Source organism: Lissotriton helveticus, chromosome 7 (assembly GCF_964261635.1).
Source record: "Lissotriton helveticus chromosome 7, aLisHel1.1, whole genome shotgun sequence".
NCBI lineage: Eukaryota > Metazoa > Chordata > Amphibia > Caudata > Salamandridae > Lissotriton > Lissotriton helveticus.
In genome coordinates this window covers 1,635,216,409-1,635,231,798 of record NC_136068.1, presented here as the reverse complement: position 1 = coordinate 1,635,231,798, position 15,390 = coordinate 1,635,216,409, and the positions used below count along the sequence as shown (strand labels likewise).

Genomic DNA, 15,390 nt, shown 5'->3' with positions numbered 1-15,390 from the left:
TGATTTGGAAGGCCTCCTAACGGCATTTGCTCCGTCCAAATCAAATCAGGAATGTGTCTTTCCGCCCGAATCAAAAAGTTTTCAGACTGACTAATTATGATGCGAGTTAGGCGTTAGGAATATCTAATCTGAACCCGACGGAATTTGGAATGACCGAGCCATACTGAGCAGACTCATACGTCTCTACGGGCAGCGTTTCTGACCGATTACAATGCTGGATTCGGACAGCCTTTCCGAATCGTGCCGTCTAAATCGAATCGGCAGTCGGAATCAGACTTTAGAGGCATGTAGCAGGTCCCCCTGCACCTGGAGCCTTCCCAATCAGGCATGTGGGGGTACTCATTGGGTCCCCCTTACCTGCCATGCACAGAGTGGCAGACACCAGGGAGTGCCCACCATAGGGTGTCCGATTTTCACCAGCTACTCCTTTCTTCAACGGGAGCCTATGCATTCAGTCGGAACATAGGTTCCCATTGAAGTCAATGGGAGTCCGACCCAATTGTATCTGGAAGCATCCGGATGCATCGTAATCGGTCAGTCAGACTCTCCAGATCCAAGTCGGTCGGAAACCATTCCCAAACCGATTAGGTCACAATGATTTACAAACCGCATCAGAATCGGCCCCTAAATATGTAAATGACTTCTAATTGGAGTAATTGAATATAATTTTAACTGAGGTGGAGATCTTAATATATGATGCATATCGATCCCATTTGGACCCACGTTGGATAATCTTGGTCTGGGATCCTTATGACAATTAAACTGATTTAATAACATCAATAGAAAATCTTCTACTTTATTGTCATGTCAAGTCATATAAGTGTTGCCAAAGAAATCACATAAAACACGTCAAATATTGTAGTCCATCCAGTACCGATCATTCCAGTTTCCAGGCTGTTTAAAAGTCATATTTATATTCTGTGCCTTGTTTGATACAGAACATACCTATTAATTGTCATTAAAAGGGTATCCCACAAATACAAGAACGAACCACTAACATGTTTGTGCCATGCACAGTGCAGAGACAAAACAGCAACTGGCTCTGAAGTCTCTGTTACAAGCTTGACGACTGGCAATACCTCTGCAAAACTTTGATCTGGAAAAACAACCAACTGGCTATTATATGACAGATGCAGATGTGGAGATAGCACATTTTGCGCCTCTAAGATCATGAAGAGAATATGGCTCTTAACTGAGACATCTCTTAACTGAGACATCTCTTCAAGCTGGCCACCCGGAAGCACCACCAGCTGATCCGCGCCGCCAAGAAAACTGCATTCAAGGACCGGCTGGACAACAACGCACACAACTGCAAGGAACTCTTCAACATCGTGAAAGAGCTATCCAACCCCAGCGCAGGAAACAACGACATCACCCCATCGCAAGACCTCTGCAACTCCCTCGCTTCATACTTCCACAACAAGATCACGGACATACACAACAGCTTCAACAACCAACCAACGCACACCAAGACCGAACAACCACCCCCCACCACCACCCTCCACGCCTGGACCCCGATCAGCACCGAAGACACCATCCGCACGATGAACTCCATCCACTCCGGATCACCGACCGACCCCTGCCCTCACCACGTCTTCAACAAGGCCGACGCCGTCATCACACCCCACCTGAGAGACATCATCAACACATCCTTCGACACCGCCACCTTCCCTGAGAGCTGGAAGCACGCCGAACTCAGCGCTCTACTCAAGAAACCCACAGCGGACCCCACCGAACTCAAGAACTACCGCCCCATCTCGCTCCTCCCGTTTCCCGCCAAAGTCATCGAGAAGACCGTCAACAAGCAGATGGCCGCCTTCCTCGAGACGAATGGATCCCTCGACCCCTCACAGTCCGGCTTCCGAGCCAATCACAGCACCGAGACCGCCCTCCTCGCCGCCACCGATGACATCCGAGCCCTGATGGACAGCGGAGAAACAGCGGCCCTCATCCTCCTAGACCTCTCCGCGGCATTCGACACTGTCTGCCACCGCACCCTAGTACAGCGCCTCAGCAACGTCGGAATCCAGGACAAGGCGCTGGAATGGATCATCTCCTTCCTCGACCGCAGAACACAGAGAGTCCGCCTACCACCGTACAAGTCAGAGGCCTCCGAAGTCATCTGCGGCGTCCCTCAAGGATCCTCGCTGAGCCCCACCCTCTTCAACGTCTACATGAGCCCCCTCGCGGCCATCGCACGCCAACACAACCTCAGCATAATCTCCTACGCTGACGACACCCAGCTGATCCTCTCCCTGACCAACGACCCCGCCGCCGCCAGAGCCAACCTGCACGAAGGGATGAAAGAAGTAGCCGAGTGGATGACGACCAGCCGCCTGAAACTGAACTCTGACAAGACGGAGGTCCTCATCCTGGGCTCTTCACCCTCCGCCTGGGACGACTCCTGGTGGCCTCCCGCCCTGGGCACCACACCCAAACCGACAGACCACGCACGCAACCTGGGCTTCATCCTGGACTCCTCCCTCTCCATGACCAGACAAGTCAACGCCGTCTCCTCGTCATGCTTCAACATCCTACGCATGCTACGGAAGATCTTCTGGTGGATCCCCACCGAGACCAGGAAGACCGTCACCCAGGCCCTCGTCACCAGCCGACTGGACTACGGCAACGCCCTCTACGCCGGTACCACCGCCAAGCTCCAGAAGAGACTCCAGCGGATCCAGAACGCCTCAGCCAGACTCATCCTCGACATCCCACGAACCAGCCACATCTCCGGACATCTGAGAGACCTTCACTGGCTCCCCGTCAACAAAAGAATCACCTTCCGCCTCCTCGCCCACGCACACAAAGCCCTACACGACCAAGGCCCGAGCTACCTCAACAGCCGGATCAACTTCTACGCTCCCAAACGCCACCTCCGATCAGCCAACCACGCCCTCGCCGCCGTCCCCCGCATCTGAAGAGCGACTACAGGAGGAAGGTCCTTCTCCTACCTGGCCGCCAAGACCTGGAACTCCCTCCCGATCGACCTGCGCCTGACCCGAGACCACCTCTCATTCAGGAAGAAGCTGAAGACCTGGCTGTTCGAGCAGTAGCGGCACCCCCCCTCCCCCAGTGCCTTGAGACCCTACGGGTATGTAGCGCGCTATATAAATGTCATTGATTGATTGATCTCTTTGGCAAGAACCTGGTTGATCTGTGCTTTCTAAAATATTCCTCGTGTTTATGCATTCAATTAGTCAAAATCATCTTATTCAATTGTTAATGAGAGAGATCGGTTTATAGGAGCAGCATGTTTTGTTTTCCTCTATTGTTTATGGGCCTATTCCTTTGTTAAACAAGCAGCCCACTCCTACCTCTTCCCACATTATGCGTGCCGGAAAGAAAAACGTTGCGCGTGCCCAAGCCCTTGAGTGAACACATGAGATCCTCATTAGATCCTAGGCACCATGGCCTGCTTCCCCTGACACTATGATTGGTGCCGCCTCACCTCCTGTGTGACCACCTGAGATCCTCACTGGATTAGCTGGGGCAGCCCTGCAGAGTGATACTCATTGTGAGTTAGATTAATGCATTTTGGGCTTTCCTTACATGACTGCCAGGTCCTAGAATGCTCATGCATATTTGAGCTGACAATGTGTATTTGTATTTCTCTGTCGCTTCTGCAGCCTAGTTCTTTAGCAATGCAGCAGCCCAGACCAATCCCTCCTGTCACACGATGCTAACAGCCAATAGGGGGGGGGGCATGGTAATGAAAATTATATGCGTGGCCAAGAGCGAGGTCCTCACTGGATTCCAGTCTCTTTTGCCAGCTCACCCGATACTATGATTGCTGCTGTCTCGCCCCTGTCTGAGTACCTGAGATCCTCATTGGACCACCAGGCATCTAGTCCTCCTCCATGGTGGTGTGATTGGTGAGTCCTCAGATCTTGGAGCCATTTGCCCAGTGCTGTGCAGTGCACATGGAGCCTCCATTGATTTGCCCTCAATAGTGAGGGACACAGACTTGCTGCGAATACTGATGGTTACTTTGATTTGTGCTTCATAGGCAGGTAAGTCAGCGAGGAGTATGGAGTTCCGTGACTTGGAGCAGGTCAGATTTCTGTTAGAGGGTATTTTGTTTACCACTTTCAAAGCCAGAGCTGCAGACCTGCGTAGAGTTTTCAAAAGGAATGAATACAGTCCTGGGGCCAACTTCCAACAACAAGGTCTGACATTTACATTGTGTTTCATGGAGCTGGCTCTGTTTGTTAGTAGAATATATTGGATCACTTGCCATTCTCTGGGTCTTCCTGTGATTTTTGAGCAGCGAGAGAAGACACAGAAACTTCTAATTTTGATGCTTGTCAGTGACGTGCTGAGCCACTGGTCGTCTGGATCCCAGGGCTTGGACAGAATTCATTGTGTCAGGTACGGCCCAAAGTAGGAGGTGAGAATGCCAAGAATAGACCGGGGGCTCATGAAAGGACAGCCAATGATCTGAAAGACCTGGTGAGCTGTAGGTGCGCATGCTAACCAATACAGGAGGCACCTAAGGTAGACAGAGAGGAGAGTGCCAGAGGAGCAGATGAGCCTATAGATTAAATAAAAGCGCTCAATTGCCCATGGACATCTTGCCACTGGTCCAGCAAAAGAAGAATGAAAGAGGAAAAGATAGCAGCCTAGATAAGTGTCTGCAAATAAAACAACCAGGTTTTAAGATTCTTTCTGGAGTAGGACAAGGGGGGACATATTTTTAAGTGGAGTGGCAATGCATTCCAACGTTTGGTTGCCCTATAAATAAAGCTTCCACAGTCCCAGTAAGTTCTTTTGTTTATTGGGACGATCAGATTGAAAGCTAGGGAGGAACGCAATGGCCTAGGAGGAACATACCTAATGAATTTATTTTTGAAATAGTCCAGTCCCACATCATGCAAAGCCTTGAAAGCAATACACAAAGCCTTGAAGTCAATACATTTGTGTACTGGCAATACACAAAGCCTTGAAGTCAATACATTTGTGTACTGGCAACCAGTGAAGATGGACGTAAACCTCCGAGGCAGACTGGTGCTTAGGTATTCCAAGCAGCAGCCGGGCAGCAGCATTCTGCAGGATCTGCAGCTTATTCAGTAAAGGTTTCTGAAGATTAATATGCAAGGCATTGCCATAATCAATTTTAGAGAGGAGGAGAGTTGTTACAACTAATTTCCCATGTTCAATTGGAATAAAAGGAAAGATCGTTTTAAAAATGTTTAGAGTAAGAAAAGCAGAGGAGGTAACTGTATTCATATGCTTGTCAAATGACAGGTGATTGTCAAAAAAAACTTCCAAATGTTTTTCTTTTGCTGTTGGTAAAGGAACATCACTTAGCTCAAACAGCCACCAATTTGGAGACCAAAAAGAAACAGACCTCTGTTTTGTCGGAATTTAGTTTTAGGCAAATATTTTGAATCCAAAGATTATGATGTTGCATACAGCTAAGAAAAGTAGCGACCGATGCCTGCTGATTTCCAGATATGGAAACAACAATATGGGTACCATCTGCATAGCTGACAACCGAAATTTTCATTTGTATTTATTAGGATGAGCCCTGTGGTACCCCACAGGGAAGAGAGAATGAGCTAGAAAGAAAGCCGGCTATTGATAAAAATTGTTCTCTCTCTGAAAGAAAGGATGTCAGCAATGCCAAGGAAGTGTCACTTTTGCCTGCGGACTTGACACTGTCAGTCAAAGCCTTGTGATTGACCATGTCAAAAGTGACTGAATCATCTAGTAAAATAGGCGCTGCAGGTTTACCGTTGTCCTGAATTGCTCTCATTTCCTCCAAAGAGGTAATCAGAGCAGACTCAGTGCTACGCTGGCCACGAAAACCAAATTAAGAATGGTCCATCATTTTATTGCATTTGAAAAAGTAAGTTAATAGCTTTTTCCACGATCTTCGACGAGAAAGGAAGACGCGAAATGGAATGATAATTACTCACAATCAATGGATTAAGGTGCAATCTTTTTAGCACGGGTAAAATTGAAGCCACCTTCCATTTTGTTGGAAAGTATCCATGCTGAAACATTTCAATAAAGATAGCCAGCTATGGTTGCGGAGACCAACCGGAGGGTCACCGGTGGACAAAGGTCCAATGGAAAGCCAGAACAGGTGGTGAGGATTAGATCCTGAACTTGGTCCACCGTCAAAGGGGAAAAGGAAGAGAGGGACTGTGAGCTAGAAGTGGATGGTAATATCATGGAAACCTGAGAAGAAACATTACTGATGTCAGCTGCGGAAGGAATCATGCCATCCAATTAAAACATAGTGAGAGCAAAATTATATTTGGGTGTGATTAACAGAGGTATAATGAGGAAAGCCGATGAATTCAAAAGAAAGCAATCCATTCATGAGAAAAGGGCTGAGCCAAATCCCACTCTAAGTATTGTACTGTTCACAATAGGTCTCCGACAAAACAAACCCCTTATCTGCTAGATGAAAAGCATGGCTCAGTGCAGGGAGTGCAACTGACTAAGTCTGACACCTAACTAGCAGGAAATGTTTGGGCAGTGCTGAGGTAATTCCTGGGATTGGTCTTTCTGATCTTAGAAAGGAAAAAGGAGTGTACACACAATATTGAGAGAGAGATTTTCTGTGAAGAACAGAATTTACAGGTTTTGGTGTAAAATGGACATGATGCAGAAACACAGCTCAAAGAAGATGCCAAAGATGCCAGACAACATCATAAATAAATGCCCACAACATCCAGCTGTGTTTGTTTCTAAGCTATGACCAACAGATCAGAAACTGCAGGGATCACTATAGTCTTGATGACTTCGCGAAAATCAATGCCGACCTTTTTCACAGGGCAGACATAATGGTGAACTAGTTAGTAGCCGGAAAGTTTCTCGGCACATTTGGTTTAACCTGTGGATAGTAGCAGATTTCTATTAGCCTTTCTTCAAGTTCCCCCTTTACTTTTGAGTGGTGTAATAACACAATACTATCTGGACTGAATGAAATGTGTATTGTTTAGTACCTACTGAGTTGCCACAGAAAGGAACTGTTAAATCTACTACGTCATAGATTCTGGTCAAAGGACACCTCTGAACTTGTATCTTTTCTGCAGATAGAGCACTCTATTCAATTCGACCTCACTTGTGACTGAGAGACTTCAAAAGGTATGTTTCCTGCTACAGCAGGTCCTTATAAGAAACGAGTGCCTAGTAACTACAATATTTCTAAGATAAATATACATTATAATTTTCCACTGGACATCACCAAAGCAAACAATAACAATGCCATTTGAGTGAAACAAAAAAAAAATTAACTACACAGTTTTAGAGCTACACATTGTGTTTTACCTCCCTTTATGACTCTCCAGGTAGCAAAGAACATTTTATGAAGAGGAACTTTATAATTGTCATCAAGTGGCTTATAATTATTGTCCAAGCGGTAGACGTATGGTGGAATTGAAGTATGACCATAACGAAAGGCAACGGAGAAAATGTTTGCAACTCGTGGGTCCTCATACTCATCATATCCAGAATACTCAGGAATTTCTTTCTGATACCTATCACCAAGCATATGGGGAAGGTAGTCTCGGAATGTGATTATCTGGAACAAACAAGCAGAATTGTTAACAGGCAGATTTACCTAATCTTCAAATATAATTCCTACCTTCATCCCACCCACACTCTTCTACTGATCAGTGGGAGCAGGGAAATCCTATCTTTCCTTGCATTTTTGGGCCTTTCCTGTCACAAGTACTAGCCATACCCACACAAGTGAGGTACACTTTGTATGGAGAGACTTAGAGGGATAATAGGTGGTTGTAAATTAGTTGCCCCCACCACAGATTCCAAAACTTTCCATCACAGAAATGTGAATAAAACTTGTTTTATAGTCAGAATTTAAGGTTTGCAAGGACTTCTGGGTAGGAACACTGTTATAATCTCAATAATTCCTGGATGCAGGTAATGATTCAAATGAGCTTAATGTTGAGAAAAAGGTCTACACAGCTCATCATCTGCCAGCAGTCTTCATAAGTCACAGTTGACATCAAGCATTGGAATAATAACATTCTATCAGCAGTGACATCACAAACCCTTTGACACAGGCTCATCATGTAATCTCATTGAGTATAGCTTAACATGTATAAAGTTTGTTTAACATATTAACACAGCAAACCTAGAATATAACATACACCTGTTGGAAATAACATGTCACTCCACCCTGGATTCTCCTAGGTGTCTAGTTTTCAAAAATGTGCAAGTTTTCTAGGTTTCCCTGGGTGCTGGCTGAGCTAGTGCCCAAAATCCACAGCTGGGCACATTGGTGTTGTCTTATAAATTAGCCCCCCTAGGCATTTTGTTCAGGATCACAATATCTTAGAGTGAATCTACATGGTGTTTGGACAAAATATGAAGGGAAAAATATAGAACAAAGGAGAACAAAGGGTTGAAAAAATCAAAAGAGAAGATGCATTGTGTAAAACTGCCAAAACCAAACCAACCAAGTCAGATTCTGTCATTAGACTTATCACCACCTACAACTCCCAATCACCACAACTCTGCCAAATAATAAAACAAAAGGTGGGATATACTCTTGCAAGATAAAATCCTGAAGGAAAAACTAGGCACCCACCCATCTATAACCTATAGGAAAGGGTGCTCAATAAAAGATCAGATTGTGAGAAGTCACATGGAGAGCAAAACAGCTACTTGGCTAGAGAAAAGAGGAGGATTCCACCTATGTGGAAAATGTAAAGCATGTAGTCACAGTGATAATGTGAGGGAAATCACGTTGCAAAGAACTGAAAGAAAATGGTGTATCAGCAAAAACATACAATGTAGCACTGAATTTGTCATATATGTTACCACTGGTCCGTGTGGCAAGTGGTACATAGGCTCTACAACTTTTCCTGTTAAAAAAAGAATATTAGAACATTGGAGGGCCATTACAAACAAGGATTGTTCTTACAGTACTGCTAAATACTTCAGTGTACACCACAACAGCGATTGGACCACAGCAAAGTACTTTGCACTTGATACAATTCCCAAAAATCTCAGAGGGGGTAACAGAATCTTAGCTTTATGTAGATTGGAATCTAAATTCATTCTCCAAGCTGGGAGTGTTGCACCGATGGGTATGAATATCGATGAAGAAATGCATGTACATCTCTGATCTGTGAATTATATGTTTGCCTCTCGCTACCTAGAAGGAATACAGTTCCTGAACTGTTTGTTTTTTAAAATATACTTATGTTCCACCTCTCCTCCTTTCTTTACCCCTTACTGTGCTGGACCCTTTGTAAATTCTAACTGCTTACATGTAATCAGACGACAATCAAAGTTTAGTGATGGTTGTATCGCTCATGATGGAGCTTTTTTCATAATCATTGGATTGTTTGTATATTTGATATCAAGAAGAATTGGTACTAATCACTATCTTCTCTGTTTTCTCTTATCCAGATGGTACGATTTGAAATTAGTGTATCACGAAATATGAATAACCTTACGATTAGGGTTAGTGTTCTCATTGGTTGGTTATTTGAGGATTCTGATTGGTTCCTGAGTCAGTGATTCAATTGATGTAGGGCTTAGGTTTAGTGATCTGATCAGCGGACAGGTTTAGGGTTTCGGATTGGTTCCTGAGGCTGGGCTTTCTATTGGACATAGGGTTTGGGGTTTCCTGTGTGATTGGTTGCTGGGTCTAGGGTTGGGACGAGGGCTAGGGTTAGGCGTAGGGTTTCCTGTATGAGTGGCTGTTGGGACTGGGGTTGGGAGTATGCCTAGGGTTAGCTTTTCTATTAGATATAGGGTGTAGGGTTTCTTGTGTGATTGGTTGCTGGAAATAGGGTTGGGACTAGGGTTGGGGTTAGGCTTTCTATTGGACGTTGGGGTACGGTTTTGTGCCTGATTGGGTGCTTGGACTAGAGCTATAATTGGGTGAAAGGTCTTGGTCTCCTATTGGTTCTAGGCTTCATTGCTAGCATTGTGATTTGTTAGGGTTAGGGCTAGGGTTCCCATTGGCTGAAGGGGTCACCTGATTACTAGGGTTATATAAGGCCCGGGCTTAGGGTGTCTCCGTCCGGGCATCAAGGCTAATGGCGGAGGGGACAAGGGTGAGTGTCTGTTTGAGCCTGTTTGAGACGGGTCGGGACTAGGGCTAGAAATGCTGCCCAAGTTTATATACACCAGCACCCACTCTACCCTATCCACATCCAAAACCGGAATAGCACGCTCACACCAAATGTACTCCACACATTTAATACAAACTAACCATATGCAAAAGTCAATGTCTCAGCACACACTACTAAACCACACAAAATCACACCTATATACCCTTCTATCCCAGCTACCTCACATTTGTACCATCACCTACAGACAGCACACATCTCTATCCTATACCACTAACTAATCCACTCATCACTAACACAACCCAAATCCACACCACACTGAACTACATCCCATCCAGACACACACTCCTCACTCTAATTACTCCTAACAGACCCCTTTTTGTTAACAAACCTATTCTCAGCCTTCCATCATTTCTCCAACAAACACCCTCTACTTCTTTGTACCACAATAATACAACCGCACAACATTTACACTCCAGTACACCACACATATTACCTCTTGCAGCAAATAAGTCTAAGACAAAAACTCATAACTCTACTTCATCACTTCTTACACACAACATACACTCTACTCACAAACACATCACAACCCCGTTTACCTTACTAACTTCAGCTCACAAACAAGACTATACTAAAAAATCCATCCCATAAAACAGATACATCAGCATCCCCTTTCACTACTCTAAAAACCAAAACATATCACACACACCAGCACAACATAATCTCTCAAGCGCAACACCTCATAATACTTACCATCACAAACAACAAACGCACACACATCTTTCAAATTATCCAAATGAACAAATTCAAATGCCAAGCTTTCGCTCTTCCACCACACACAACACATATATACCATCTCAGCAACTATCTTTTAACCACCGGACAATTTAGAACCTCACTACATGACACACATGCTTCACCACCACCCCTAACACATACACCTTCCACCCTAAACAGACGCAAACAAAATAAGCAACGTGTCACACCTCACAAATTTGCTTCTCAATGTCTACTGCACAATAAGGTTACACTACAAAAACAATACATCACACCAACTCACTCCCAAACGCCGTCTCTACAACATATGCACGCATAGCCATCAAAATGCCTTCTTATCCTGCTGGACGAAGAACATGATACAGAAAAGCTACAGGATTGCTGTCCTCATATGCCTAATACCAACACTAAGGACACACCAGCTGCAAGCCCACAAGATACTACTCGCTCTTCCACAAAACAAAGTCAGCCTATCTCCAAAGCACATTCTCTAAACTGTCAACTAATTAATGCTCGATAACTCTCTAAGAACAAACATCACCATCCACAACCTTCTCATTGATGCAAAACCAGACATACTATTCATTACTGAATCATAATGCCATACACATCGCTGGACACATCCAAGATGTCATTTTTACTAATACAGAATTAGTTACCTTTCAAACGATGACTCGAGTCACATGGTCAGACCACCATGTGCTTGCCTACCAACATAACACAACACTGACCTACGCACCTAAAACCACTTTACATGCATCCGACTGGGTAGGTGACGGCCGAAGAAGTAGTCCACAGCCTATCTCCTCTATAGCTATCATGTAGCTCCACCGGGCATCGGCCAAAAAGTTAGGTCTCCACGGTCAGAGGTAGGTTGACAGATTCGTAGCACTTTACCACAGGATCGTTACGTTACAAGTTACATCAGTTACAGGAGCATAGTAGGGTACAGTAAACCGAGGCAAAGTTGTGAGAATTCGTAAGAGGGAGGGGAGGAAGGAGCAAGAGCAGGGAGACAAAGTCGAAACCCCTCGTTCTCCTCCCTTGCCCTCTCTCCTGCTTCCTTAGTCATCTCACTTAAAATCCCCCCGAAAGCCCCAGAGAGGAAAAATAAAATTGCAATTTATTATGAGTCGATCATCAGGACGGGGCAGGGCTACTGCTGAGCGACAGCAGCAGGAAGGACGGTGGGCTGGCTAATGCACTGTTTAAAGTGCTTGTGTGTTTTTGGCCAGCTGTCTTGCAACGGCCAGTCAGACATACGCACTTTAAATCTCTCAACCCTGTTGTCTTAAGGGTAGAGAGTAAGTGAGACCTCCAGAGCCCTGTGGGGCACTGAGTGAGGCTGCTCCCACCAATCATGGAGCTGCTCACATGCTGCATGAAAGCAGTGCCAGGATTGTGCAATGGGAGTTCCAGCATCTAGTTCCAGTAAAGAAGAGGTCTGGAGTGAGGACGTTGTGTCAGGTAAGTTTTAATTTTTTTATAATATGTTCCAGGCATGTACCACACCCTCTCCCTCCCTGCAGATGCCAACCGCCACTGCTTACCATCTCCTCCCCTCTCCTCTGGTCCCCTTCAGCAGCTCCTCCATTTATGCCACCCAATCAACCTTTCTCCTCTCTCTTCAACTACTCTCCCTCTACATTGCTCATCCTCCACCTGTTGCTTACACCGTTTCTATCCTACTTCTATCTTGTTCTTGTTCTTCCCATTCCCCACCTCTCCTCTAACCCTATGTATTCTTCATTCACAGGCGTCCCTCCCTTCACTACTACTCTCTTCAATCCTTTGTCTCACTATTTCATCCTCAACCTCTGCACCCACATTCTCTCTGTTCTTTTTCCAACTGTTCCCATACTGTGCCTGTCTTCCTCCCCTCTCCTCCCTCCCTGTCTCTCTCAGTATTCCACTCTCCTTATCATTCCTCATTCATCCCTCCCTCTTCTACCTGCTCTAGCCCTCTTTTTTATTACCACATCCTCTATCCCTGCCGCTTGTTCATTTTTCTCACTCAGCACTTCCCTTGTTCCCCTATGCTCCTCTTTATTCTGTTACTCATGTTGTAGCAACTAGTTCCTACTCTGTGAGTGGCTCATGCGTCTTCTTTTTAGGTTTCGCCTGGCGTCCGCTGCGCAGCAGCGTTCGCGCAGGCGAAATCTGTTGATCTACACTATGTGGCAATGTCCCGCCTTAGTCTACCACTGGCTAGCCTCCATAAATGGAGGCTAGCCATTGGCAGACATTGTTGTCCGTAACACTTTCCCCCGTCCGGACGCGAATCGGGGGCGTTCCCGTGCCTTTTTTTAAGTCCCGCCCCTTTTTTCGTCACCCGCCCCTTTTTTCATCACGGCATTTTGTTTTTGTGTTCGTTACGAGTATGAGAGGTAAGACCTTTTTATTATTTATTTTTAGTAACTACTAATGCTAATGTGTGTTTAATGCTGACTTTACTAATGTGTTTATTTTGCTAATCTTCTGTTAATTTCTTTGTTTTTCAGGTCCAATATGGCCCGTGGCGTCTCCGTGCAGCTGTGTGTACTGCTGTGCACGAAGTGGTTCAGACGGGTATGTATGCTGCTGTTTTGCTGTTAGAGGTAAGCCATTTTGTTTATTTTGCTAATCTTATGTTTATTTCTTTGTTTTTCAGGTCCAATATGGCCCGTGGCGTCTCCGTGCAGCTGTGTGCTCCACTGTGCACGAAGTTGTTCCGACGGGTATGTATGCTGCTGTTTTGCTGTTGGAGGTAAGCCATTTTGTTTATTTTGCTAATCTTATGTTTATTTCTTTGTTTTTCAAGTCCAATATGGCCGTGGCGTCTCCGTGCAGCTGTGTGCACTGCTGTGCACGAAGTGGTCCCGATTTGTTGCTCTTTTGCTGTTTGAGGTAATCTATCTTTTTGATTTTGCTAATCTTAGGTTTTTTTCTCTCTTTTCTAGGTACAACATGGCCCGTGGCGTCTCCGTGCAGCTGTGTGCACTGCTGTGCACGAAGTGGTTCAGACAGGTATGTATGCTGCTGTTTTGCTGTTGCAGGTAAGGCATTTTGTTTATTTTGCTAATCTTATGTTTATTTCTTTGTTTTTCAGGTCCAATATGGCCCGTGGCGTCTCCGTGCAGCTGTGTGCTCCACTGTGCACGAAGTTGTTCCGACGGGTATGTATGCTGCTGTTTTGCTGTTGGAGGTAAGCCATTTTGTTTATTTTGCTAATCTTATGTTTATTTCTTTGTTTTTCAGGTCCAATATGGCCCGTGGCGTCTCCGTGCAGCTGTGTGCTCCACTGTGCACAAAGTTGTTCCGACGGGTATGTATGCTGCTGTTTTGCTGTTGGAGGTAAGCCATTTTGTTTATTTTGCTAATCTTATGTTTATTTCTTTGTTTTTCAGGTCCAATATGGCCCGTGGCGTCTCCGTGCAGCTGTGTGCTCCACTGTGCACGAAGTTGTTCCGACGGGTATGTATGCTGCTGTTTTGCTGTTGGAGGTAAGCCATTTTGTTTATTTTGCTAATCTTATGTTTATTTCTTTGTTTTTCAGGTCCAATATGGCCCGTGGCGTCTCCGTGCAGCTGTGTGCACGGCTGTGCACGAAGTGGTTCAGACGGGTATGTATGCTGCTGTTTTTCAGTTAAGGTAAGGCATTTGGTTTATTTTGCTAATCTTATGTTTATTTCTTTGTTTTTCAGGTCCAATATGGCCCGTGGCATCTCCCTGCAGCTGTGTGCACTGCTGTGCACAAAGTGGTTCAGACAGGTATGTATGCTGCTGTTTTTCAGTTAAGGTAAGGCATTTTGTTTATTTTGCTAATCTTATGTTTATTTCTTTGTTTTTCAGGTCCAATATGGCCCGTGGCGTCTCCGTGCAGCTGTGTGCTCCACTGTGCACGAAGTTGTTCCGACTGGTATGTATGCTGCTGTTTTGCTGTTAGAGGTAAGCCATTTTGTTTATTTTGCTAATCTTATGTTTATTTCTTTGTTTTTCAGGTCCAATATGGCCCGTGTCGTCTCCGTGCAGCTGTGTGCACTGCTGTGCACGAACTGGTCCCGATATGCTGCTCTTTTGCTGTTTGAGGTAATCTATCTTTTTGATTTTGCTAATCTTAGTTTTTTTTCTCTCTTTTCTAGGTACAACATGGCCCGTGGCGTCTCCGTGCAGCTGTGTGCACTGCTGTGCACGAAGTGGTTCAGACAGGTATGTATGCTGCTGTTTTGCTGTTGCAGGTAAGGCATTTTGTTTATTTTGCTAATCTTATGTTTATTTCTTTGTTTTTCAGGTCCAATATGGCCCGTGGCGTCTCCGTGCAGCTGTGTGCTCCACTGTGCACGAAGTGGTTCAGACAGGTATGTATGCTGCTGTTTTGCTGTTGGAGGTAAGCCATTTTGTTTATTTTGCTAATCTTATGTTTATTTCTTTGTTTTTCAGGTCCAATATGGCCCGTGGCGTCTCCGTGCAGCTGTGTGCTCCACTGTGCACGAAGTTGTTCCGACGGGTATGTATGCTGCTGTTTTGCTGTTGGAGGTAAGCCATTTTGTTTATTTTGCTAATCTTATGTTTA

The 15,390-nt window shown here is 45.2% G+C and overlaps 1 protein-coding gene across 1 annotated transcript in view; it reads right to left on the bottom strand.

The window, feature by feature from the left end:
* Positions 1-15,390, bottom strand: part of LOC144770625 (myeloperoxidase-like) — a 209,658-nt gene that overhangs the window by 20,764 nt on the left and 173,504 nt on the right. Inside the window, exon 10 of the mRNA XM_078655311.1 lies at positions 7,285-7,537. Within this exon, the coding sequence (XP_078511437.1) occupies positions 7,285-7,537 (253 nt within the window). The remainder of the gene's footprint in view (positions 1-7,284; positions 7,538-15,390) is intronic.